We start from the raw sequence: 22,391 nt of genomic DNA on the forward strand, positions 1-22,391 counted from the left end.
TCAAAGATATTCACAGAGTAGTCCCGTAGCCACACTGTAAAAAAAAAATCCGTACAATAACGGAAAAAGTACTGGTACCTCATTACCTCATTACCTGAAGTTCAGAATTCTAAATACAGGTAAAACATCTGTAAAAAAATAAATTCAGAAAATTCTGTTAAATGAATACAGTACATTGTGTCCTATTTTAACAGATTTTTTAAAGAGTGCACTCCTTTGTTATCTTTGCTGTGCTTAGGGCCGTTGTCCTGTTGGAAGATGAACCTTTGCCCCAGTCTGAAGTCCAGAGCGCTCTCATCAAGGATGTCTCTGTACATTGCTGTTTTCATTTTTCCCTCAATCCGGACTAGTCTCCCAGTTCCAGCTGCTGAAGAACATCCCCACAGCATGATGCTGCCACCACTTTTCTTTACTGTAGGGATGGTATTGGCCAGGTGATGAGTGGTGCCTGGGTTCCTCCAGACATGACGCTTGCCATTCAGGCCAAAGAGTTCAATATTTGTTTCATCAGACCAGATAATTTTGTCTCTCATGGTCTGAGAGTCCTTCATGTGCCTTTTGGCATACTCCAGGCAGGCTGTTATGTGACTTTTACTAAGGAGTGGCTTCCGTCTGCCCACTCTACCATACAGGCCTGATTGGTGGAGTGCTGCAGAGATGGTAGATCTTCTGGAAGGTTCTCCTCACTCCACAGAGAAACGCTGGAGCTCTGTCAGAATGACTATTGGGTTCTTGGTCACCTCCCTGACTAAGGCCCTTCTCCCCCGATCGCTCAGTTTGGCCGGGCGGCCAGCTCTAGGAAGAGTCCTGGTGGCTCCAAACTTCATCCATTTACAGATGATGGAGGCTACTGTGCTCATTGGGACCTTTGGGATGTTAAGATTGTACCCAAATTACCACATTATAATGTTCAACTTCTTTAAACCATTAAGTCAACTCATGAGATAAAGGCCCTATAAAAACTCCATAAATAGCTAGTGTTATATGGGCTTGTGCTTTTATTTACTGATCCTTAATAACAAGCATTGCATTAATTTGTTTTTGCATGTCTCATAGTTAACACACTTGTGCTAAAGAAAAAGTTGACACAGCATCTCATGTGGCTTTAGTTCAATATGAGCAGACATGATTTATGAATGGGTTTAGCATAGTAATTAGCTTGCTGTTTTATGTATCCAAGGGGAAATGGCCTGCCGTGGCCACAGCTCAATTCACGGTATGGAGGAACAGCTAGAGTGATACACTGTTATGGGAAGTCTGATCTGTGACTGAACATTTCTCAAAAACATATACTGTATGCTTCAGGGTCATTAAATATTTTGAAGGTTAAATGCTATCTTAAAAGATAAAATGAGGTAACACTTTGTTTTGATGGCCCACTTTAGACATTCTACTAACTACAAATAACTTTGCAATACATGACAACTTATTCTAACCCTAACCCTAACACCTTATCCTAACCTAACAGTCAGACTACTAATAGTCAAGTCAAGTCAAGCCAACTTTATTTATATAGCGCTTTTTACAATGCAGATCTATATTCAGAACTATTTCAAAGCAGCTTCACAGTGTTAAACAGGAAAATAATGCAACAATTTTATTCTGCCATTCAGCTGCGCCCGAGAAAACGGCGATGTCATCTAGCTCATTTCAGTTATCATACAGTGACAATGTGGGCATTAGATCAGTAATTTAGTTTATGTGGTTAATTTAGTTTACTTGTTAGATTTATTTGGCTATTTAGTTGAAAATGTAGCGTCCCCAACTGAGCAAGCCAAGCCAAAGGCGACAGTGGCAAGGAAACCAAAACCCCATCAGGTAGCCTAATGGAGAAAAATAAACCTTGGGAAAAACTAGGCTCAGTCGGGTGCCAGTTCTCCTCTGGCCAATTAACAAACAGCGTATGATTATTATTCTGGCAACTTTAAAGGTCAAGGGTCATATTTGATCGGAATATTCGATATCGGACGCAATACGCCGGAGACGGGTTTATTGAGGATGACGTATCGATTAACCAATTATTAAATTGAAATATTCGAAAGATCTGAGCCATCAGGCCGGAGACGGGTTTATTGAGGGTGACGTATTGATTAAACAATTATTAAATTGCAATATTCGAAAGATCGGAGCCGTCTAATGAGAGTTAGTTGACATGTAGTTGCAAAGTTACTTATAGATTTAAGCAGAATGTCTAAAGTGAACCATCAAAATAAAGTGTAACCTAAAAGGGTTTTAAATGTTTTCAGTCGCCACCACCAGTGTGTCCTTGAGCAAGGCACTTTACTCCATGTTGCTCAACGGGGATTGTCCCTGCAATAAGTGCACTGTAAGTCACTTTGGATAAAAGCGTCTGCCAAATGCGTACATGTAAATGTAAACATGCAGGATTGTGGTCCTCTGTTGTGTGTTACACTATTAGAAGTGAAAGATCTGGTCCGAAGACCAGAAAGTTCTAAGTTGACAGGAGTTTTTTTCCTACAGTATTTCTACAGTATGTCATAGATTTCCTTTGAATTTCTTTGAGAAAACAATTATACAAAATTGATGCTATGCAACTGATTCTATGCAAAAATGTTACTATTTTATAGTATGATTACTTGATATTGTACTTTTCTAAAGTAGAACAATGATCATGAGCAAAGAACCACATGCACACACAAGGTTTATGATTGACAACTGAATTTAAATGCATGATGGACTCTATATGTATGCTTACTGCCAACGTATTTCCACCAAAATGTCAGTGTTATGCACACTTCCGGTATATTCTCCCATAGCAAACAGTGGTAGTTGTAAACTCTTTTAGTTATATTTCTAATTTGTTGATCACAGCTAATTATATTATAATAGAGTATATTGTATATATTATTAATTATAATAAGCATAACATTTCAGTATATTATATTAAAACATAGCATTCTAGTAATGAGTTCTAAAAGCTTTTAATACCTTAAAGTTTTAGTTCACCCAAAATCTTTTGTGAAAATTAAAATTTTGGGTGGACTAACTCTTTAAGCATAAAGGTGGATCGTATCAATATTGCTTTGTCCTGTTGTGTGACACTTCCTCAAGATTTAATTTTGTGATCATGCATAGAGTCAATTATTGTATGGAACAATAGTCACTCAAGGAATTGCGATAATTAACATGAGAACCATAGCAAAGCTTAGAATTCTCATAGCCACCATAAACTACCAACGAGAATGAGGTCTAAAATATTCACATCACAGCACCAGCAACTGTTCAGTTCAAATCAATTCTGTACACATACCAATGCAGGTTTTATACAAATGGTGCTGTCACTACACTGACTTTTCAGGGGGTAAACTCAGTTGTAGAATGTGGTTCCCTACTGTGAATTACTGAGCTATCTGTGTAAAGAACTCAGTTAAGCGGAGTGACAACCGTATTCAGCTGTGTATTTGGCCCATAGGAACTAAGAACAGAGCAGCTGAACTATAGCTAAAGGACAACCAACATGTAAAATTCACATTTCATGTAGGGATTAGTAAATCTGACATTATTGACAACAACAACAACAACAACAACAACAACAATAATAAACAACAACAATAATATATTTACACAATTTGTCATGTCTGTTCTTTTGTTAAAATAGGTCCCACTTTATATTAGGGGTCTTTAACTACTATGAACTAACATTTAAAATAATTATTTGATACAATGCACTTATTGTGTACATTCAAAGTTTTTTTTTTTTTTTTTTTTACAATGTACTTATTTTAAAAGTACCTGCATATAATTACAGCTGTAATTAATTTCAGTAATTACATTGATGACCCTTCCCTTAGACCTTAAACCACCCTTAAACCTACCCATACCACCACACCTGTGCCTAACCTTACTTGTATCCCACCTCAGTAGCAGCCAAAGTGTTTTGCAATGCAATTTAAACATAATAAGTACATACTTATTTTTTGAGGTAAGTACATAGTTGTAACATTTAAGTCCCACTGGAGGCACGTTGAAGAACCCAAGTGCAGTTTTTATTACCTTAAGGCGAGACACTACAGGTGAATAGGGAATTTTTTTTAATTACAAGATATTACTGTGAAACTTCTCCAGTTTATTACTGGCATAAACATAAGAAAAAAATGTATTACACGTTTTGTGTAAATTAATGTTTTAATATGCAAATGAGGCCTTATATACTTAAATATACGCTCATTTACATACTTTTCCAAAAACAAAATCTGGAAAATGGAAAGGACCATGTTTAAAATTCTTGGTTCTATTTGTTGACATGTTAGATGAGAGGGCTTTTACAGAGGGGATTCTGGATATCTTATTTTGTGCTTTAGTAAATTAGAGAATACTGACAATAGCCTTAAAAAATCAATTTTCGCCATGTTTTTTGGAGTTAAAGGACCTATAACTCAGGATAGGAATGATATATCAACAAATCCCTCTGTAAAAGCCTTCAGAATATAGTTCCGTATAAGACTGGAAAAGTTGGTGCTTGTAGGTGCTACTGAAGTGGATATATCTGACTCTGAGTGTGAGAAAAAACTCATTTTGAGAAAACAGCCTTTAAAGTTTTATACTCTACAACTGCATACATTTCTATAAAACCCCCAACCTACAAACAAAATATATATTCAGTTAATTAATATCAGTAGAGTATAATATTTAAAACACGTGGAAATTGATAAATGAATAAATTATTAATAGCAATAGCTATTAGAGAACTACCTTAAGAGAACTACCTTAACAAACGCCAGTCACAAAAACTGCAGATGAACTGTCCCTGTTTGTTGTATTGGTCCATCTATAACTATTTGAATCTAATTCTGACGGGGTTTCGTAGTCTAATCTGTTGTTGTTTACTTTCTTTTTACTAGCTGTTGCTACTTGGTCTTTTCTGTGAGCGTTTATGAGCCGATTTCAGCGTTGTCTGCACTTTCTCTCAGGTGGAGAATACACAAGCAATCTGCAGCGCGTGAGAAATTTACATCGACCAATCAGATGTGGTTTTTGGCTGCAAACTTTCGCGGTTGGTTAGTTTTACAAAGGAAATGTCCATATTTGGATTAGACAGTGCTGTGTGTGAGACTGAGAGCTTTATAATGATACCAAGCATGACATGTTTCTGTGAATGGAGACGGCACGAGAGATCGCGCTAGAATAACGTTTGATGATTTCGGGTAGAAATCTAAAGGCGCACGGTGACAAAATATAATGAAATAACCACCTTAATGTGTAATGTTGACATTTTTTTATTTTGACATGAAAGCTTACATGTTAAGGGAGCAAACTGGCCCAAAATCTCAAAATTGACCACTGCATGAAAAAACGATGTTTTTACCTGCCGTGTCTCGCCTTAAATCTTAACATAAATCAAAATTGAAAACATGGAACAAGGACATGGCTTGGCAAAACAAATACTTGGCGTGACGTTGCTAAACATAGGACTCAACCGACAGCAGGTTACAACATCAATATCAGACAAAGACACATGGCAAACATGATGGCTTAAATACACTGAGACTAATGATAAGACAAGGGACACCTGTGAACACTGAGGAGACGTTGAACCAATGGCATGACACAAAGACATGAGGGCATGGAAATCACATGACAAGACCAGGAAGTGCATGACAGAACATGACACACTCAGAAACACAACAGTGAACATCCATCCATCCATCCTTCATCTTCCACTTATCCGGGGCCAGGTCGCAGGGGCAACAGTCTAAGCAGAGACGCTCAGACTTCCCATCTCCCTAGCCACTTCCTTCAGATCTTCCGGGGGAACCCCAAGGCGTTCCCAGGCCAGCCGGGAGACATAATCCCTCCAGCGTGTCCTAGATCTTCCCCGGGGCCTCCTCCCGGTGGGATGTGCCCAGAACACCTCCCTGGGAAGGCGTCCAGGAGGCATCCGAAATAGATGCCCGAGCCACCTCAGCTAACTCCTCTCGATGTGGAGGAGCAACAGCTCTACTCTGAGCTCCTCCCGAGTGACCGAGCTTCTCACCCTATCTCTCGCCCAGCCACCCTGCGGAGAAAACTCATTTCGGCCGCCTGTATCCGGGATCTTGTCCTTTCGGTCGTGACCAACAGCTCATGACCATGGGTGAGAGTAGGAATGTAGATTGACCGGTAAATCGAGAGCTTCGCCTTACAGCTCACCTCCTTCTTCACCACGACAGACCGGTACATCGACTGCATTACTGCAGAAGCTGCACCGATCCGTCTGTCAATCTCCCGTTCCATCCTTCCCTCACTCGTGAACAAGACCCCAAGATACCTAAACTCCTCCACTTGAGGCAGGAACTCTCCACCAACCTGAAGAGGGCAAGCCACCCTTTTCCGACTGAGAACCATGGCCTCGGACTTGAGGGAGCTGATTCTCATCGCAGCCGCTTCACAATCGGCTGCAAACCGTCCCAGTCCACGCTGAAGGTCCTGGTCTGAGGAGGCCAACACGACAACATCATCCGCAAAAAGCAGCGACGAAATCGCGTAGTCCCCAAACCGGACACTCTCCGGTCCTTGGCTACGCCTAGAAATTCTGTCCATAAAAATTATGAACAGAACCGGTGACAAAGGGCAGCCCTGCCGGAGTCCAAAATGCACCGGGAACAGGTCTGACTTACTGCCGGCAATGCGGACCAAGCTCCTGCTCTGGTCATACAGGGACCGAACAGCCCTAAGCAGGACCCCGGACCCCATACTCCCAGAGCACCCTCCACAGGACGCCACAAGGAACCCAGTCGAATGCCTTCTCCAAATCCACAAAACACATGAGGACTGCTTGGGCAAACTCCCATGAACCCTGGAAAGGGTATAGAGCTGGTCCAGTGTTCCACGGCCGGGACGAAAACCATACTGTCCCTCCTGAATCCGAGGTTCCATTATCGGCCGAATTCTCCTCTCCAGTACCCTGGCATAGACTTTCCCGGGGAGGCTGAGAAGTGTGATCCCCCTGTAGTTGGAACACACTCTCCGGTCCCCTTTTTTTGAAAAGAGGGACCCCCCAGTCTGCCAGTCGAGAGGTACTGTCCCCAACCACCACGCGATGCTGCAGAGGCATGTCAGCCAAGACAGTCCCACATCCAGACTTGAGGTACTCAGGGCGGATCTCATCCACCCCCGGTGCCTTGCCACCGAGGAGCTTTTTAACTACCTCCATGACTTCAGCCCGGGTGATGGACGAGTCCACCTCCGAGCCCTCAGCCACTGCTTCCTCAATGGAAGACGTGTCAGTGGGATTGAGAAGATCCTCGAAGTATTCCTTCCACCGCCCGACGATATCCTCAGTTGAGGTCAACAGCTGCCCATCTTCACTGTAAACAGCATTGGTAGGGCACTGCTTCCCCCTCCTGAGGCGTCGAACGGTTTGCCAGAATCTCTTTGAGGCCAACCGATAATCTTTCTCCATGGCCTTACTGAACTCCTCCCAGGCCCGATTTTTTGCCTCCACAACTACCCCGGCTGAAGTCTGCTTGGCCTCCCGGTACCTGTCAGCTGCATCAGGAGTCCCACAAGCCAGCCAGGCCCGATAGGACTCCTTCTTCAGCTTGACGGCATCCCTTACTTCCGGTGTCCACCACCGGGTTCGGGGATTGCCGCCTTGACAGGCACCGGAAACCTTACGGCCACAGCTCCGACCGGCCACGTCAACAATGGAGGTGGAGAACATGGTCCACTCGGACTCAATATCTCCAGACTCCCTCAGGATCCAGTCGAAGCTTCACCGGAGATGGGAGTTGAAGATCTCTCTGACAGGGGGCTCAGCCAATCGCTCCCAACAGACCCTCACAGTACGTATGGGTCTGCCGAGTCTGTCCAGCTTTCTCCCCCGCCATCGGATCCAACTCACCACCAGGTGGTGATCAGTTGACAGCTCCGCCCCTCTCTTCACCTGAGTGTCCAAGACATACGGCCGGAGGTCAGATGAAACGATCACAAAGTCGATCATCGACCTCCGGTCTAGGGTGTCCTGCTGCCATGTGCACTGATGGACACCCTTATGCTTGAACATGGTGTTCGTTATGGACAAGCCGTGGCTAGCACAGAAATCCAATAACAGAACACCGCTCGGGTTCAGATCAGGGGGGCCGTTCCTCCCAATCACGCTCCTCCAGGTGTCACTGTCACCACCCACGTGGGTGTTGAAGTCCTCCAGTAGAATGACGGAGTCTCCAGTCAGAGCACTTTCCAGCACCCCTCCCAGAGACTCCAAGAGGGCCGGGTACTCGTACTCGGCCTGTAGGCTCACGACAGTGAGAGACCTATCCCTGACTCGAAGGCGCAGGGAAGCAACCCTCTCGTTTACCGGGGTGAACTCCAACACATGGCGGCTGAGCTGGGGAGCTATTAGCAAACCCACTCCAGCCCGCCGCCTTTCACTATGGGCAACTCCAGAGTGGTAGAGAGTCCAGCCTCCCTTAAGAAGTGTGGTTCCAGAGCCCAAGCTGTGCGTGGAGGTGAGCCTGACTAACTCTAGTCGGTACCTCTCGACCTCCCGCACAAGTTCAGGCTCCTTCCCTGCCAGCGAGGTGACATTCCACGTCCCTAAAGCCAGTTTCCGAGTCCAGAGATCAGGTCGTCGGGGGCCTCGCCCTCGACTGTCGCCCGATCCACTATGCACCGGCCCCTTATGATCCCTCCTGCAGGTGGTGAACCCACAGGAGGGCGGCCCCACGTCACTCGTTCGGGCTGAGCCCGACCGGGCCCGATGGGGGGAGGCCCGGCCACCAGGCACACGCATACGAGCCCTAACCCTGGGCCTGGCTCTAGGGTGGGGCCCCGGCTGCGCCATGCTGGGCGACGTCTCGGTCCTTGTTTTTATTTTTAACATATGGGGTTGTGAACTGCTCTTAGTCTGGCCCGTCACCAAGGCCCTGTTTGCCTTGTGAGACCCTACCAGGGGCATTTAGCCCCAGACAACATAGCTCCTAGAATCATTCGGGTACTCAAACCCCTCCACCATGATAAGGTGACAGTTCAAGGAGGGGAACTGTTAACATGATAAACTAAAAACATAAAACATGAACCAACACCCAAAACACCATGTGACAATAGTATGTTAAGTATGTTTTGCCAACAACTACCTGCCCATTAGTATTGTATTGTAAACCCTTAAGGCCAATTTATACTTCTGTGTCGAGTGCATGCAGAGGGTACGGCGTACCCTACGCATACGATGTTGGATACGCCGTACCCTAAGCCGTACCCTGACGCGCACCTCTCCAAAAATGTAACAACGCGTCAATTCTACGCGGACCGCAAGCGCTGTGATTGGTCTGCCAGAACCCTTCCCTCAGGTCAATAAATAAATAAAAAATCTGCGATAGGAGTGTGTGTGTGTGTCCAGATATTGGATGATAGTTCCTTACGTCTGCTATAACACAATATTTTGCAGTCCAGCGATTCTTTATGGTAGTAAATAAATACATAGATCCGCTGAGTATAGTTTATTTATTTTCTCATTAAAACCAAAGATGTTAATCAGTAATTGTATATCAAGAACAGGGACACATTAGGGCATATTTCGTGAATGAAGTCTCCGCAACAGCAATCGATTGCTCGAGCCACCGCTGCTGAAAACAGCAGTCACGAGCTCCGCATGATTTCACAAACACATTCCAGCGCCAGATCGCCTTATTTAACTTTACTAATCAACTAGAGATGCTTAATTTTTATTAGATACAACAACTCAAGCTGCAAGAAAAGCCGCTCTCTCACTGCTGCTGATATTCCGACATGAATGTACAGATTCTACACAACAAGCTGCTTCTTCTTCGGCTGTTGTATTGATTACACCAACATGCCCGACGACACTGCCTCCTAGCGTCTGCATGTGTAACTGCACATTGACGCAGACAACAGCGCAGAAGTATAAATGCTCACGACGGCGTCGGCTACGCGCGTAGCCTATGGCGTACACTACGGCGTACACTCGACGCAGAAGTATAAATTGGCCTTTAGTTTCAGCATGCTGGAACAATATTTACTTGTGATTTTACGTTTTTTAAGCTCTTTGGTGGTTGACTGTGCCGATTCCATTGTTTTTCTCATTCCTATATTTCCCATACAGTTGTTCTTGTAAATCTGCAGATAGCTGACCGCTTCAAATCCTTGATGCGTGTCCAGACAATGAATAACTTTCAAGTAACCTATAGTTTCATGCATTTGAGGAACTCATGGCATTATCAAAATACATTAAAATGTGACTCATTGCTTTGTTTTGTTTTTAATGGTTCCAAGAGTCTTATGAACAGCACATTAATAATAAATGTTTTGTTAATTACCATTAATGATTTATAATATTGCTTGCAAGTCTTTCAGCTAGTTTTATTTCATTTAATATACAATCAGCTTTCTATTGTACATTATACTACCCAGAGAATACAACTTGCCAGGATTGAAAACACTAAAATTGATGCTGTGTAAAAAGACAACCTGGTCCTAGCCACAATGACATGCTATATGTTAACATTTTATTTTCTTACATATATATTTTGCTGCATATAGAGAGAACATGGCCAACTGAAACTGAATCCGGAAAATCCTCAGGCAAGCTCCACATTTCATGGTGAAAAAGATCTCTTGTGAGTTGTGACAGGGACATAATGACTAGCCTACACTGTTTGGTTAGCCCCAGTTTTTCGACAGCTTGTTGCCAAAAACACCATAGATCAAATTTGACAAAAGTTACACAGTCTTGAACTAGATATCGACCGATATATCGTGTTCCCGATATTTCCCTGATATTTAAGCATTTTTCCGTAATCAGGTATCGGTTTTACCAATAAATGGTGCTATATTGTGACCGTTTTGAGAATTGCGCGCAAGACCGCCATAAAAGCACTGCAGGGGAAATGAGTCAACAACGGTGTTCAAAGGTAAAATAACTTGCCTCTCTTAATTAATAAACTTTATTTAACATAACAGCCATTAATGCACAAGTGAGATAGCTATGCACAAATAGCCTAAGATATGTTACATTAATGCTTATGTAGCTAGTTTAAACTTGGCGCAGTCACTTAATCCATCAAGTTATGTGCCAATAAAGACGTAAGTTAACTTTATATGAATTGAAAAAAATAAAAAAAATAAAAATAATGAGAGCATGTTGGAAATAAAAGCACTGATTGTAATCTTCTCTCTGTTATCTATCATTAGTCTCGTGAAGTTCATAATGCTGTTCACTCACTGTTGACACTCAGATTCTCCAGCATGGCCACCGTATGCAGCTTTTAACATGATCCACTCGTTTAAGAATCCTTGAATTATGTTAACATCTACCACATATTCTATATTTCGCTAATAAATATCTAAATAATTACACATCTGTGGAAATTAATTATTATCTCCGCGAGAGACGTTGTGTGTTTCGCACAGATAAAAACAGCACTAGCAATAGCAGGTAGGCTATTTCATAATCTAGAGACCGACAAACAATATTAATAATTCTTATAGCCTGGGAATGGGATGCCAGATGACATGGACTCGGTAACTGCGCTGATGTTTTCGCAGTTCTGTTTAGGCTTTTCTGACAAAGTTTGCGTATTCCAGCGAATAGGGGAACGCGGGGCACAACCTAAAAGAATGCGCGCTTATATGGTAAATCAACGCGGGGTTGTTGTAACACACATGGTTTTACATTTTCCACACATGCCAGCATGACGATACCCCACTTACGGGGCGTTTTGTCACATTTCACTTCCATTCTTTCGGGGTAAATCAAGAAAAAAGTATGCACTGTATTAATGAAACAAAACCACATATTTGTACTATAGCTTTCTTTAGCTATAGTATTAGCTATAGTACTATAGCTATAGTATTTGTACTATAGCTATAGCTTTCCTATAGCTCAAACAGTAGAGCATGGCGCTAGCAACGCCAAGGTCATGGGTTCGATTCCCAGGGAAAGCAAGAATTGACAAAATGTAAAATGTGTACTTTGAATGCAATGTAAGTCGCTTTGGATAAAAGCGTCTGCCAAATGCATAAATGTAAATGTAAATGTTGTACTAGACATGTGGGGAATTAATGTGAGAAAATAATAAATACTCTGAACCCCAAGTGAAGTCACACAAACTGAGTCAAAAAGCGTCAGGTTGTGCCCCGCTCTCCCTTATATCAGATACAATTTTAAGCTGTCATTTTGGTTTTGTTACAATTTGCAAATTGCAAATTGAACAAAAAAAAACAAATACACATTGGCCAAAATTATTGCCACCCCAAGAATTGTTTGAGTAAAATATCACTGAAGTATATTCCTATTAATATTTACTTTTCTTTTTAGCACACCAGGGTGACTAGGAATATAAAATTGTCCAGCCATGACAGGAGTATAAATATGAGGAAACACAAAGGCCAAATTCCCTAATCATTCATCACAATGAGTAAAACCAAAGAATATAGTTCTGATGTGCAGCAAAAGATTGTTGAGCTTCGCAAAATGGAAAGTGGCTGTAAGAAAATAGCTAAAGCATTGAAAATTGCCATTTCCGTCATCAGGGCAACAATTATGAAGTTCCAAATCAACTAAATATGTTATGAATCTGCCTGGAAGAGGATGTGTGTCTACGGAGGAGAGTTTGAGTGGCCAAAGACTCCAAGGATCCAATGATAAAAAGTACCCCATGTTCACGGTTAAATATATGGCTGTCTTCTGAACTTTTGTGAAACCCATGGTCATTCATTGTAATGGACACTTATGTGATTTATACTCACTTAAGATGAATCCCACTTGAAATTCACTTCGCAGGCCACTATTGGACGATTGGAACACACCCTGACTGTGTTGCAGTTGTCTAGAAAAACCCTATTCTCCCCTTCCCTTCCCTCCCCTCCTCTTCTCTCTCCCCTTATTGGTTGAATTTGATGATTTGAAAGTTCCCCATAGGCTGGAAGCCTAGTGGAGAGTTGTTGCTGTTGCTAGGTTCCTGTTACTAGGATGGGCTGTCGTGCCGGAAGGGGGGGTGGGACACACACAATGAATTATGGATGAATGATTTTTTTCTCTCTTTTTTTGTGTGCAGAGTAGAGAGAGGACTCATCTGTGATGCAGATGAGAGGGGAGTGAGAAAATGGGGGGGGGGGGGGGTGAAAAGGGGGGTGTCTCAAACCCTAGGGCAGGCGTTTGGCAGAGTCCTGGTTGCTGTGGTAACCAGCTGCAGAAAAATGATGTTGATTCTTATGCAAAGGCGAGGTTCAGAGTTCACTATCTGTTATTTGTTCAGCAGGAGCAGCAGGGAGTTGGCCTCTTGATCTTACCTGACCTCCACTAACCTAAGAGATTAGCCACTGATGAGTGACAAGGCACTGAGAGAGGAAAGGAGAGGGATGTAGCGGGTGGAGGGAGAAGGGGACAGTCAGATTGGAGAGGTCTAGAGGAAAATTGGGGAGGAGTAGGAGTATGGAAAAACATCCGAAGTATGAAGAGAGAAGGATGTGCCTATGTAACAGCATATGTGAAATAAGATGAGACCCTTATTGGACCACTTTGGCTGTCAATATGAACTTATGAAGAGCAAAGTTACACACAGACATGCCTTCCACATTTAGCCGAAATGAACGGCATGTCTGACCACACAGAGTCTGAGCAGCACTTTCCAGTGTTTATGTAACTTTGTCAGAATGCAGATATAGTTGTTGCAGCTTATTGTTCCGCGTGACACATTTTGTTTTTCAGTCTTTTATTCACCTTTTTCTTGCCGTGAATCACAGTCTCATTAAAATGCGTAATCAGCTCTCCACCTCGGTCTAAACGTGCGGGTCGTCTTTACAATGGCTGCGAGCATTTTTAATAACACGTTATTGAATTTTCGCACAATGAACATGGGGAAGGATTTTGCAGTGACAAGCGCATGATATTTCATCCTTTATATAAGAAAAGGAAAACACACGCATGCTTGATACAAAGGTTTTTTTTTTAACCAGTGCAGCTGTTCCCCTAAAGCATGTGAAGCTTTCGTATGGAATCGAGCTGACTAGCCTCCTGTGCTGAGAAGGTATAAAAGCCATAATTACCATAAACAGATGAAGGACAATATGGAGCCTGCTGTTTCAATGTCACAAACACAGAAACACATGCACATACACCTACAGTACACGGTGGAAGCACATGGTCTCTCAAAAAAAGCTTACAAAAAAAAAAATGAGTGCTCACTTGCAGCACTAGGGGGGAGAATAAGGTCAGCAGTGTATTGTAAAACCTAGCAATTATCTGGAATACAGACCCATATTGAAACAAATAGTGACACGTGCGGAAAAAGGCAGCAGGAACATAATTGCCTAAATTACACATCAGCACGTTTCTGCTGATTCTACATCTTTTTTTTTTTAGGATTTTCGAGCCAGATTGTGTTTTTAGTTCTTCAGGCTTATCTACTGCTGCTTGTTTGGCTTTTCTGCAAAGTCACAGATCCTACCATATATGATCATTTGTTAAAGGTGCAGTATGTAACATTAACAGCTAGTCGTTGAAATGGGTACTGCAGTCCAAATTCAAAATATTGGAGAGAGTTGTTTCCCCCGCCCCTCCTCCTCAGACTCAACCCACATGCAGGGTTGCCAGATTGAGGACGCAACAGGAATGAGTGCAATTGACTATGGAAACGTTGTTCACACTATTATCACGCACACTTATCACCGACGTTTAACGCCTTGTGACTAAACAAAGGCCGCCAATGTGAGTGTGCACCCCGACGCGCAAAACGGCAGACGCAAAAGCATCATTTTTAAAAAACACTTCGGGTTAGTTTTTTTGGTTTGACGCGCTACGTTAAAAACTGGCTGACAAATGAGATTGCCGCTTTTGTTCCAATGCCTGGAGCTGCTGAAGTTACAGTAAAAAAATTACTTGGTGGCCCTCAAGCACAAAACGGTCTGGCCGAGCACAAATTGATACCTAAGAAGAAGACGAAGTAAGTAGACGAAGAAGAAGATGCAACGAGGCAAGATTAATGTAGAGCTGCTGGTCTCTTTGGTGTCTGAACGCAAAGAACTTTATGACAAACACCACATCGATAAGAGGGGGTTGTTATGGAAAGGCATTGCAGATCAAATAGGATTCGATGGTGAGTTATGCAATTCAATTAAAAGCGGCAACTACTGTCAGGGAGTGAGTTTGCACGTTCACTCTGTGCATCGCCAGTGAAAATCGATTGGGTATGAACACAAAGATGCGGCGAAAAACGTCTCGATAAATGCTGGCGATAAGCACGAACGATAATCGTCCCGGTGTGCACAAGGCTTAAGTTTATGAGTTGATTTATCTGCGTGTAATATGTCTCTGGACAGGTTGGGTAAAATCTGCGATATCTGACCCAGTTCATTTATTTGCATTCATGGCTGCAATAAGCTGTTTTCCACCAACCAACCAAACCAAAAACAGATATTCCGACACGGAACTCACATTTTGAAGTAGAATAACTGTTTTTTCACAGAAACAAGCATGTGAACTTAGGGTTTATGGCATTTTTATGCTTTAGTACAGTCCAAAAATGACAATCAGCACCTTTAAGTGTCAGAATTGTAAATAACCTCTTGTGCTTCCGTATCATCGTTGACCTCTGACTTTCAACTACAGAATCCATATCCTTTAGGTGTCTAAATGCGTCTGTGACACTAATATACCATGACATTCTTGTTAGCGCCGCTCTTTATCGTTGATAATTATGCGAGCACGGGGCGACGGCTCCTCGACTCCGAGCAGGAAAGGGAGGGAAAAGCCAATCTCAGTATGCAGATGGTTAAAGTCCCTGCGGAGAGGCTGGCCGATTAGATGTGTGTTGATAAACTCACTTACTCTGAGTGACAGTTTGCAATATTGGGGTCACGGAGCTGACCTCCGTCGACGACACTGATGGAAACGGGGAAAAAAGAGGAGACAAAATGCCAGAAGTGTCCCCTGATGCACGATGGGACAGGGATGAAAGCTTGTGAAATGTCAGTCTGTTTTTTCTCTCCTTGTTTGTGTTGTCAGCCCCTCCTTGTGCTTCCTCCATGGTTAATAACCGTGCGAGAGCATGAGGTGTAATGAGAGGAGATTCTTATTCAGATCGTGAGATTTCCCTTATCTAACCAAGGAAGTAACCTTGGGTGTTAAATCATCTGGTGTAACCAAATGTATATACTGTACATATGCATGAATTCATGTTATATTGAATTCAGTGTTATATTACCTACACAATATGCTCTACTGTCCAAAAGTTTGGGGTCTGTACATTTTTTTTTTTTATCTTTAAACATTTTTACAGTCTCTTGTGCTCACCAAGGCTGCAAAAATACAGAAAAACAGTGAAACTGTAAAATATTAATATATAAATTACATTTGATATATTTTAAAAGATGAAATTTATTCCTGTGATGACAAAGCTAAAATTCAGTGTCACATGATCTTTCAGAAATCATTCCAATATTAACGATTCTTCTTATTTTTTTTGTGGAAACAGATAACATTTTTCAGGACTTCAAAAAGTTCAAAAGAACAGTATTTATTTGAAATAGAAATCTTCTGTAACATTATGGGCCCTATTATTCACCCTGCGTGATGTGACGCTATGCGCGACGCAAGTGTTTTATGGTAGTTTCAGCCTGACGCAGTTATAATTTTCACGTCCAGCACCACATTGTTTAAAAAGCAAATGCCCTCGCGCCCATCTGTTCACCCATGGGCGTGCTGGTCTGAAAACGATGTGTGTTCAGGTATGTTCAGGTGCATTGTTGGCGCATTGCTATTTTGAGGCAACTGAAAATGACTGCATTATTGACCATTAAAGTGAATAGTATTTTTTGTGTTATTTAAAAGGTGCGTAAGTAATATGCACCTATAGGCGAGTGCACAACACGCATACACTCTGCTTATTGTCAAACACAGGGAGCACACAGACATTTTTAAATATTAAAAATAAAAGGTTTCCTCTCTGGAGAAACATTCGGTCTTTCTGAATTCCGCCATTGGGTTAAATTGGTGCAAGCACAACTGGCTTTTAAAGGGAATGGGAGATAAGACTCTGATTGGTTTATTGCATGTTCGCCCAAAACACACCCATGACTCATTAATAGGTACAACCCTTTTGGACCATGCCTGGCGTGCCGACCATTTTTTCCGTCGTTAAATTAGCAAAAGTGAATTCGGACACGGCTTAAGTGCACCTGCGCTTCAGACCACGCGCTCTGAACGTTAAAATAGGGCCCAAAGAATGTCTGTACTGTCACTTTTGATCAATTGAATGCATTCTTGCTGAATAAAAGTATTAATTTCTGTCCAAAAAAATTTAACTTTTTAACTTTTGAATGGTAGTGTTGATTTTTAAAATTGTTTATAACTTTAATTGAATGTAATGTTATTATGTAAATGTTATGTATGTGTTAATAAACCTGGCTATGTAATACATTTTGTTAACTTTATTATTTTTTAATTTTAATCATTATAAAACCAACCTCTTTTGTTTTGTATTACATTGTCTCTAAAAGAGTCTGGAGAGGGCACGAAAGATGCTTCAGAAAGAGCTCAATCCATATTCCAGCATATGAAAGCATTGGGTGAGTGGGAACGCGCGTGTGTGTGTGTGCGTGTGCAAACTCCTATTCATGTTTCCTCTATTCACTAAGTCCATTGCAGTGGAGAACATGGTGAGAGTCCCTGCCTTGTAGCACCATGTTTAAAAAGCTTGTTTGTGTGATTTATAGGAGATCAAAGCAAGCAGGGGTCCTGGCCAGACATGAGACGCTACTGCTGCAATCTGCTCCCCTCTCATTACAGCCCTGCACATTCAGATGGGAGAAAACAAGCCCAGCTTCAGTCAGCCATCTCAAGGAGACCTGGATCACTTCCCACATGCCTCTGCTGGAAGTCGTCCAAGCCAAACAGCACCAGGGTTCACCATTGTTTTTTAGGGCTAAAACTGACTACCTGTGCAGGCACCTATTGATCCAACAGGTATTTTTAATAGCAGCCCGTTTTCAGAAATGCTGCTGGTAAACCAAGAAGTGCTTACCAGATCTAAAGACCTTCTGATTTAAGACCAACAAACTATGTCATGTTTTTCGTGCTATATGCCTAAAGACATTTATTGGAAATAAAGTCTGCAAAAAGGAAAATCACAGCCTAGCTTTTCAGACAGGCCCAATTGAACGGCTCTTTGAATATCTCTTAGGTGGACAAACTGCCAAATAGCTATTATATATATGTTGTTATGTGATGTAATCATTTCCACAGCAAGCTTGTATACACCAAACTGCACTTAAACATGAGATTCTCTTTGTCATCCTTTTTTGGTTTGACTCAGCCTATTTCTAAGGAGGGTAACGGGTGCAAAGACATGATTATGAGCTGGATTGGAACTGAGTTTGAAGTACTATTGAAGGGAATCTCCTATTGAAAAGGGTCCTCTTAAAGAGCTGGGATACTGGGCCAGTGATTGTCAGAGGGGACTTGGGAATAATATAGAAAGATAATTGGGTTTCTAAGTGAGCTTCACTACATGGCTCTGATTGAGTCATACTCTTGAGGACTTCTAATCGTAACTTTTAGTCCTTTCACAGTGAAACATTCTGAGCTGGGAAATCTCACTTCAGTTTCACATCAGTAAGTGATATCAGAATATAGTGGGAACCCTTACACATGAGATGCACTGACCATATTCATAATATCTGTAACGGCGATGACCTCAAGAGACGGAGAAGAGCAGGATTCAGGAGCAGAGTGCTATTTAATAACAACTACAAAAACCGAGGAACAGAACTGACGACAACACACACAGGGTTTAAATACACAATGCTAACTAGAGGAGAGACCAACTAGTCAGGAACCAAGCAAAACTCCAAACTAAAAGTCCAAAACATGACCAAAGCACGGAGAACTGAGGGCAACATATCACAATCTGTGGTTTATGTAATAATTGAACATAAACTAGCATGAACCAATAAGTTCTATGTATTAATAAAAAATACATGGAACAGCATGATGTTGTTTCCTAACATTTTCCTTAGAACGTGTTGGCATAACAATGGATGCTGCTGTAAATAATTGCACTTTTAAATGATAGATTACATCGTGATTTACTTGCTAAGAACATTGTCACTTCTGAAAACAACATATTCAAGCCCAAAACGATCTCAAATCAAGACATGACAAAGGCATTCTATTATTAAAAGGTATTAAAAACATTTGTAATAAAACATTTACTTTGCTTCGAGTCCTGTACGTGCCACAAGTGTATCTCTGCCTTTAATCATATTTAACAAGTCGCAGCCTGCATTACAGATTGCAATAGTACTTTAGATAAGAACTGATTAGTCATTTGAATGGTTCTATCTGTTAGTGCACGTGGGCATTCTGTGGTCTTTCTGCAGTTTCTAGCCAGTTTCCTTTTTATCCTCTAATGCAGTGGCAGGTAGAAGTAAAGCTCTTACAGAAACACCCAAGGTCATTTGTGATCACTAACAGTCGAATGCGTATGTACTGATTTAACTTGTGTTTTTATCTCTCCGCTCTGAATATTTCCCTTAAAACAGCATTTCTGATGCTACTTGCTCGATTTGGTGATAATCAGCGAGGCTCATCTTTTAGTTTGAATCTGTATTTTTATTTATTCATTCATGTAAATTATATAATTCTGAGGATACGAAGCTTTGAAATCTTTGAATTTTTCGTGGCACATAACATCTACTCCCATGACTTGCAAACTAAGTTTTGGAGAATTTTGTCCGTTTCTGGTCACTTGAGGTCTTGAGCTGACAATTTCAAGGAAAACATGCAAACAGGCCCTAATTTGCAGTTCAAGTGTGTCAGTGAATGTAATGAAATTGAATAATTTAGAACTAATAGTAATAATAGTAATACCTTTCTTTGACACACAGGCATTGTGGAAGTAAAAATGAGATATCTTCCTGTGAGAGAGAAAAGAAAATGGATAATGACACTCTGATTTAGGCAACTTGGAACAGACGAGAATAATCAGAATGCAAATTATTAAGGACAATTTCAATGGATGAATTTTAGAATAAATGATAGTGAAACTAAGTTAATTAAAAAATCAGCTCAAGTTAAACTAGTTGTCGCCAAACGCAATAATTAATCGTGTTAGCAGTGCTGAACGATACCAGGAAATATGAATTCCCTGAACGGGAGACGACAGCATATCACAATCCTGCATAATGCTCTAGTTGCTGCAGGAAGCAATTACCATCCGTAATTTTTTTCTAATAAACTTGTATCCCTCTGATGACGACCAATTAAACATGCACAATTATGGTTACCATATAGTTATTCATAAGATGATTAGCATGCCCCCCTTACATTCCGATTGGCTGCATACTGATAAGACGCAGGTTAAGCGACAGATACATATGCAAATGGCATGCAAATCAACACACAGAAATAGCAGGAAGGCACATGGACGTCATAAGTGCTGTCAATAATAGCACTGCAGACAGGAAATGAAGAGAGAGGTGTGAATATTTCTGTATGCATCTAGGCGAAAACTTTCTAAAGCATTTGTATTATGTATACATTAGTCTGTAGTTGTTCAAGGATGAGTAAAACAGAAAACGGCCCTTTTTTTCCTCATTTACCTCCAGATATTCCAAATGAAACGTTCCTGAGCAGATTCAGGAGTGACAATATCATGTGAAGAAAACGGTTGGTACAATATCTCTCATCTCGTTTTTCTCCCTCCATTATACACAAAATGATTCATGAATGCAATTATCACTCAAGCTTGAGCATTTCGAGATTTATTATGTTACTTTTATATATCGCGCACACACAAAAATAATATGTACAATTACATTTTGGCAGACCATATTTAATCACATGGTTCATTCTGTATGTATAATCAATTAATCTATATATATATAATAAAATCTGTTTATTAGTCGATCAAGAAACATATATCACCACAACAAAAGTTGACTGTAGCACTGTAATATACTGTAGTATTCTCATTTTCGCATTAGTATTGCTCATCCATAACTATAAAGTGTAGTCACATGAACTCACTGTATAAGAACATAACTGCAGTGGACTATTACAGTGTAGTACAACACCGCTAAGATCACATCTGCTTCACACAACACTTATATTTCAGATATTTCATATGCACAACTAGTGGATATGTAAACATCAATTCGAGCAGCAAATACAATCTATGATTGCATGCCTAGTTGGCTAGTTGAATATCGTTCTAAACAATTATTTCAATGCTATAGAATGTTACACACACTTAGTACAAAGAAATGTCTTATGCAATACAATGCGTCTGAATCTGGATAGAGCTCGAGATTGTGTCAATTTTCATAATCGTCCAGGTTACACAGAGAAGAGAGGAAGAAGACAGGTTGGAAGTGCTTGTGAAAGTTTCTTCACTGAGGCAGAGCTTTCAGGATGGCGTTCACCTCTTCTGCTACAGCAGTCAATGCAAACTCAAACTGTTCCTGAAGACAGAAGGAAAGAAAGTGGAAGCTAAGTACTCGAAAAACACCAGCATTTTACACTAAGCACAATGGATGCCAGTGACATATTTTGCAGAATAAAGGATACCTAAGAGAATATAACAATAATAATAAAAAAAGGACCGTCAGAAGAAGATGAAGAACACCAATGTGTGCATTTTCCTTGTGTAGATTTGTGTTAAAACTGCAGAGAATGTGCAGAACTCGGTGTGTTCTGCTCAAACTATGACTCAAAGTCTGTCTCTTCCCTGAGGGCCACCCTGTGAACATCGATCATTGTCTGAAGAGCGACCCTCAAATCTACCGTTTGAAACTGAAGCCTCCCCCCGCAGGCCATGGAATAAACCAAGCTGAAGTGGGCGTTAAGTTAGATGCAAAGCTTCACAAAACAAGAAACGGATAAAAATCCCTCTTGAATTAACATTTACAGGCACTTTTCAGTATTTTGAACCGACAAAAAGTCTCTAAAAACAGTGTAAAGCAAAGGTAAAAAGCTAAACAACATAAATAAATATACTTTTTTATTATTTCGCTTTGTAGCATCTTCTGCTGGAGACATATACCACCTAATGCATGCAAATGACCATAAATACATGAGAAAGATTTGATTATTTTCACAAATATCATTAGCTGTCATATACAAGGTGATTTGGAATGAAAATGAAGTGCACAGGAAAGTGTAAATGTGACCATCTTGCCACTAGATGGTGTCACATTAATGCCTCAATGTTCTCCAGACATGATGAGGTATTGCTGTGGATATTTATCTGATCAGTCAAGCTGTTTATGAGCTTCTCTTCCCAGGAAAACAAAAGCTGGAGAACTCATGTAGCTGCTAATGCACACAACATTCCTATTCTGAGCCAGGAATGGAGAGGGGAGAACGGATTTTAGGAGGCAGACCAATTTCACACACGAGTACCTGCTTTGAGAGTGTTCTAAAAGTGGAGGGC

The 22,391-nt window shown here is 41.3% G+C and overlaps 1 protein-coding gene across 1 annotated transcript in view; it reads right to left on the minus strand.

The window, feature by feature from the left end:
- Positions 1 to 20,689: 20,689 nt before the first annotated feature.
- The window catches only part of ptprn2 (protein tyrosine phosphatase receptor type N2), a 231,987-nt gene continuing 230,285 nt past the window's right edge, over positions 20,690 to 22,391 (minus strand). The window contains exon 23 of the mRNA XM_079801137.1: positions 20,690 to 21,420. Coding sequence (XP_079657263.1) covers positions 21,349 to 21,420 — 72 coding nt within the window. The 3' untranslated portion in view covers positions 20,690 to 21,348. The remainder of the gene's footprint in view (positions 21,421 to 22,391) is intronic.

The sequence above is a fragment of the Gobio gobio genome (assembly GCF_949357685.1).
Source record: "Gobio gobio genome assembly, chromosome: 2".
NCBI lineage: Eukaryota > Metazoa > Chordata > Actinopteri > Cypriniformes > Gobionidae > Gobio > Gobio gobio.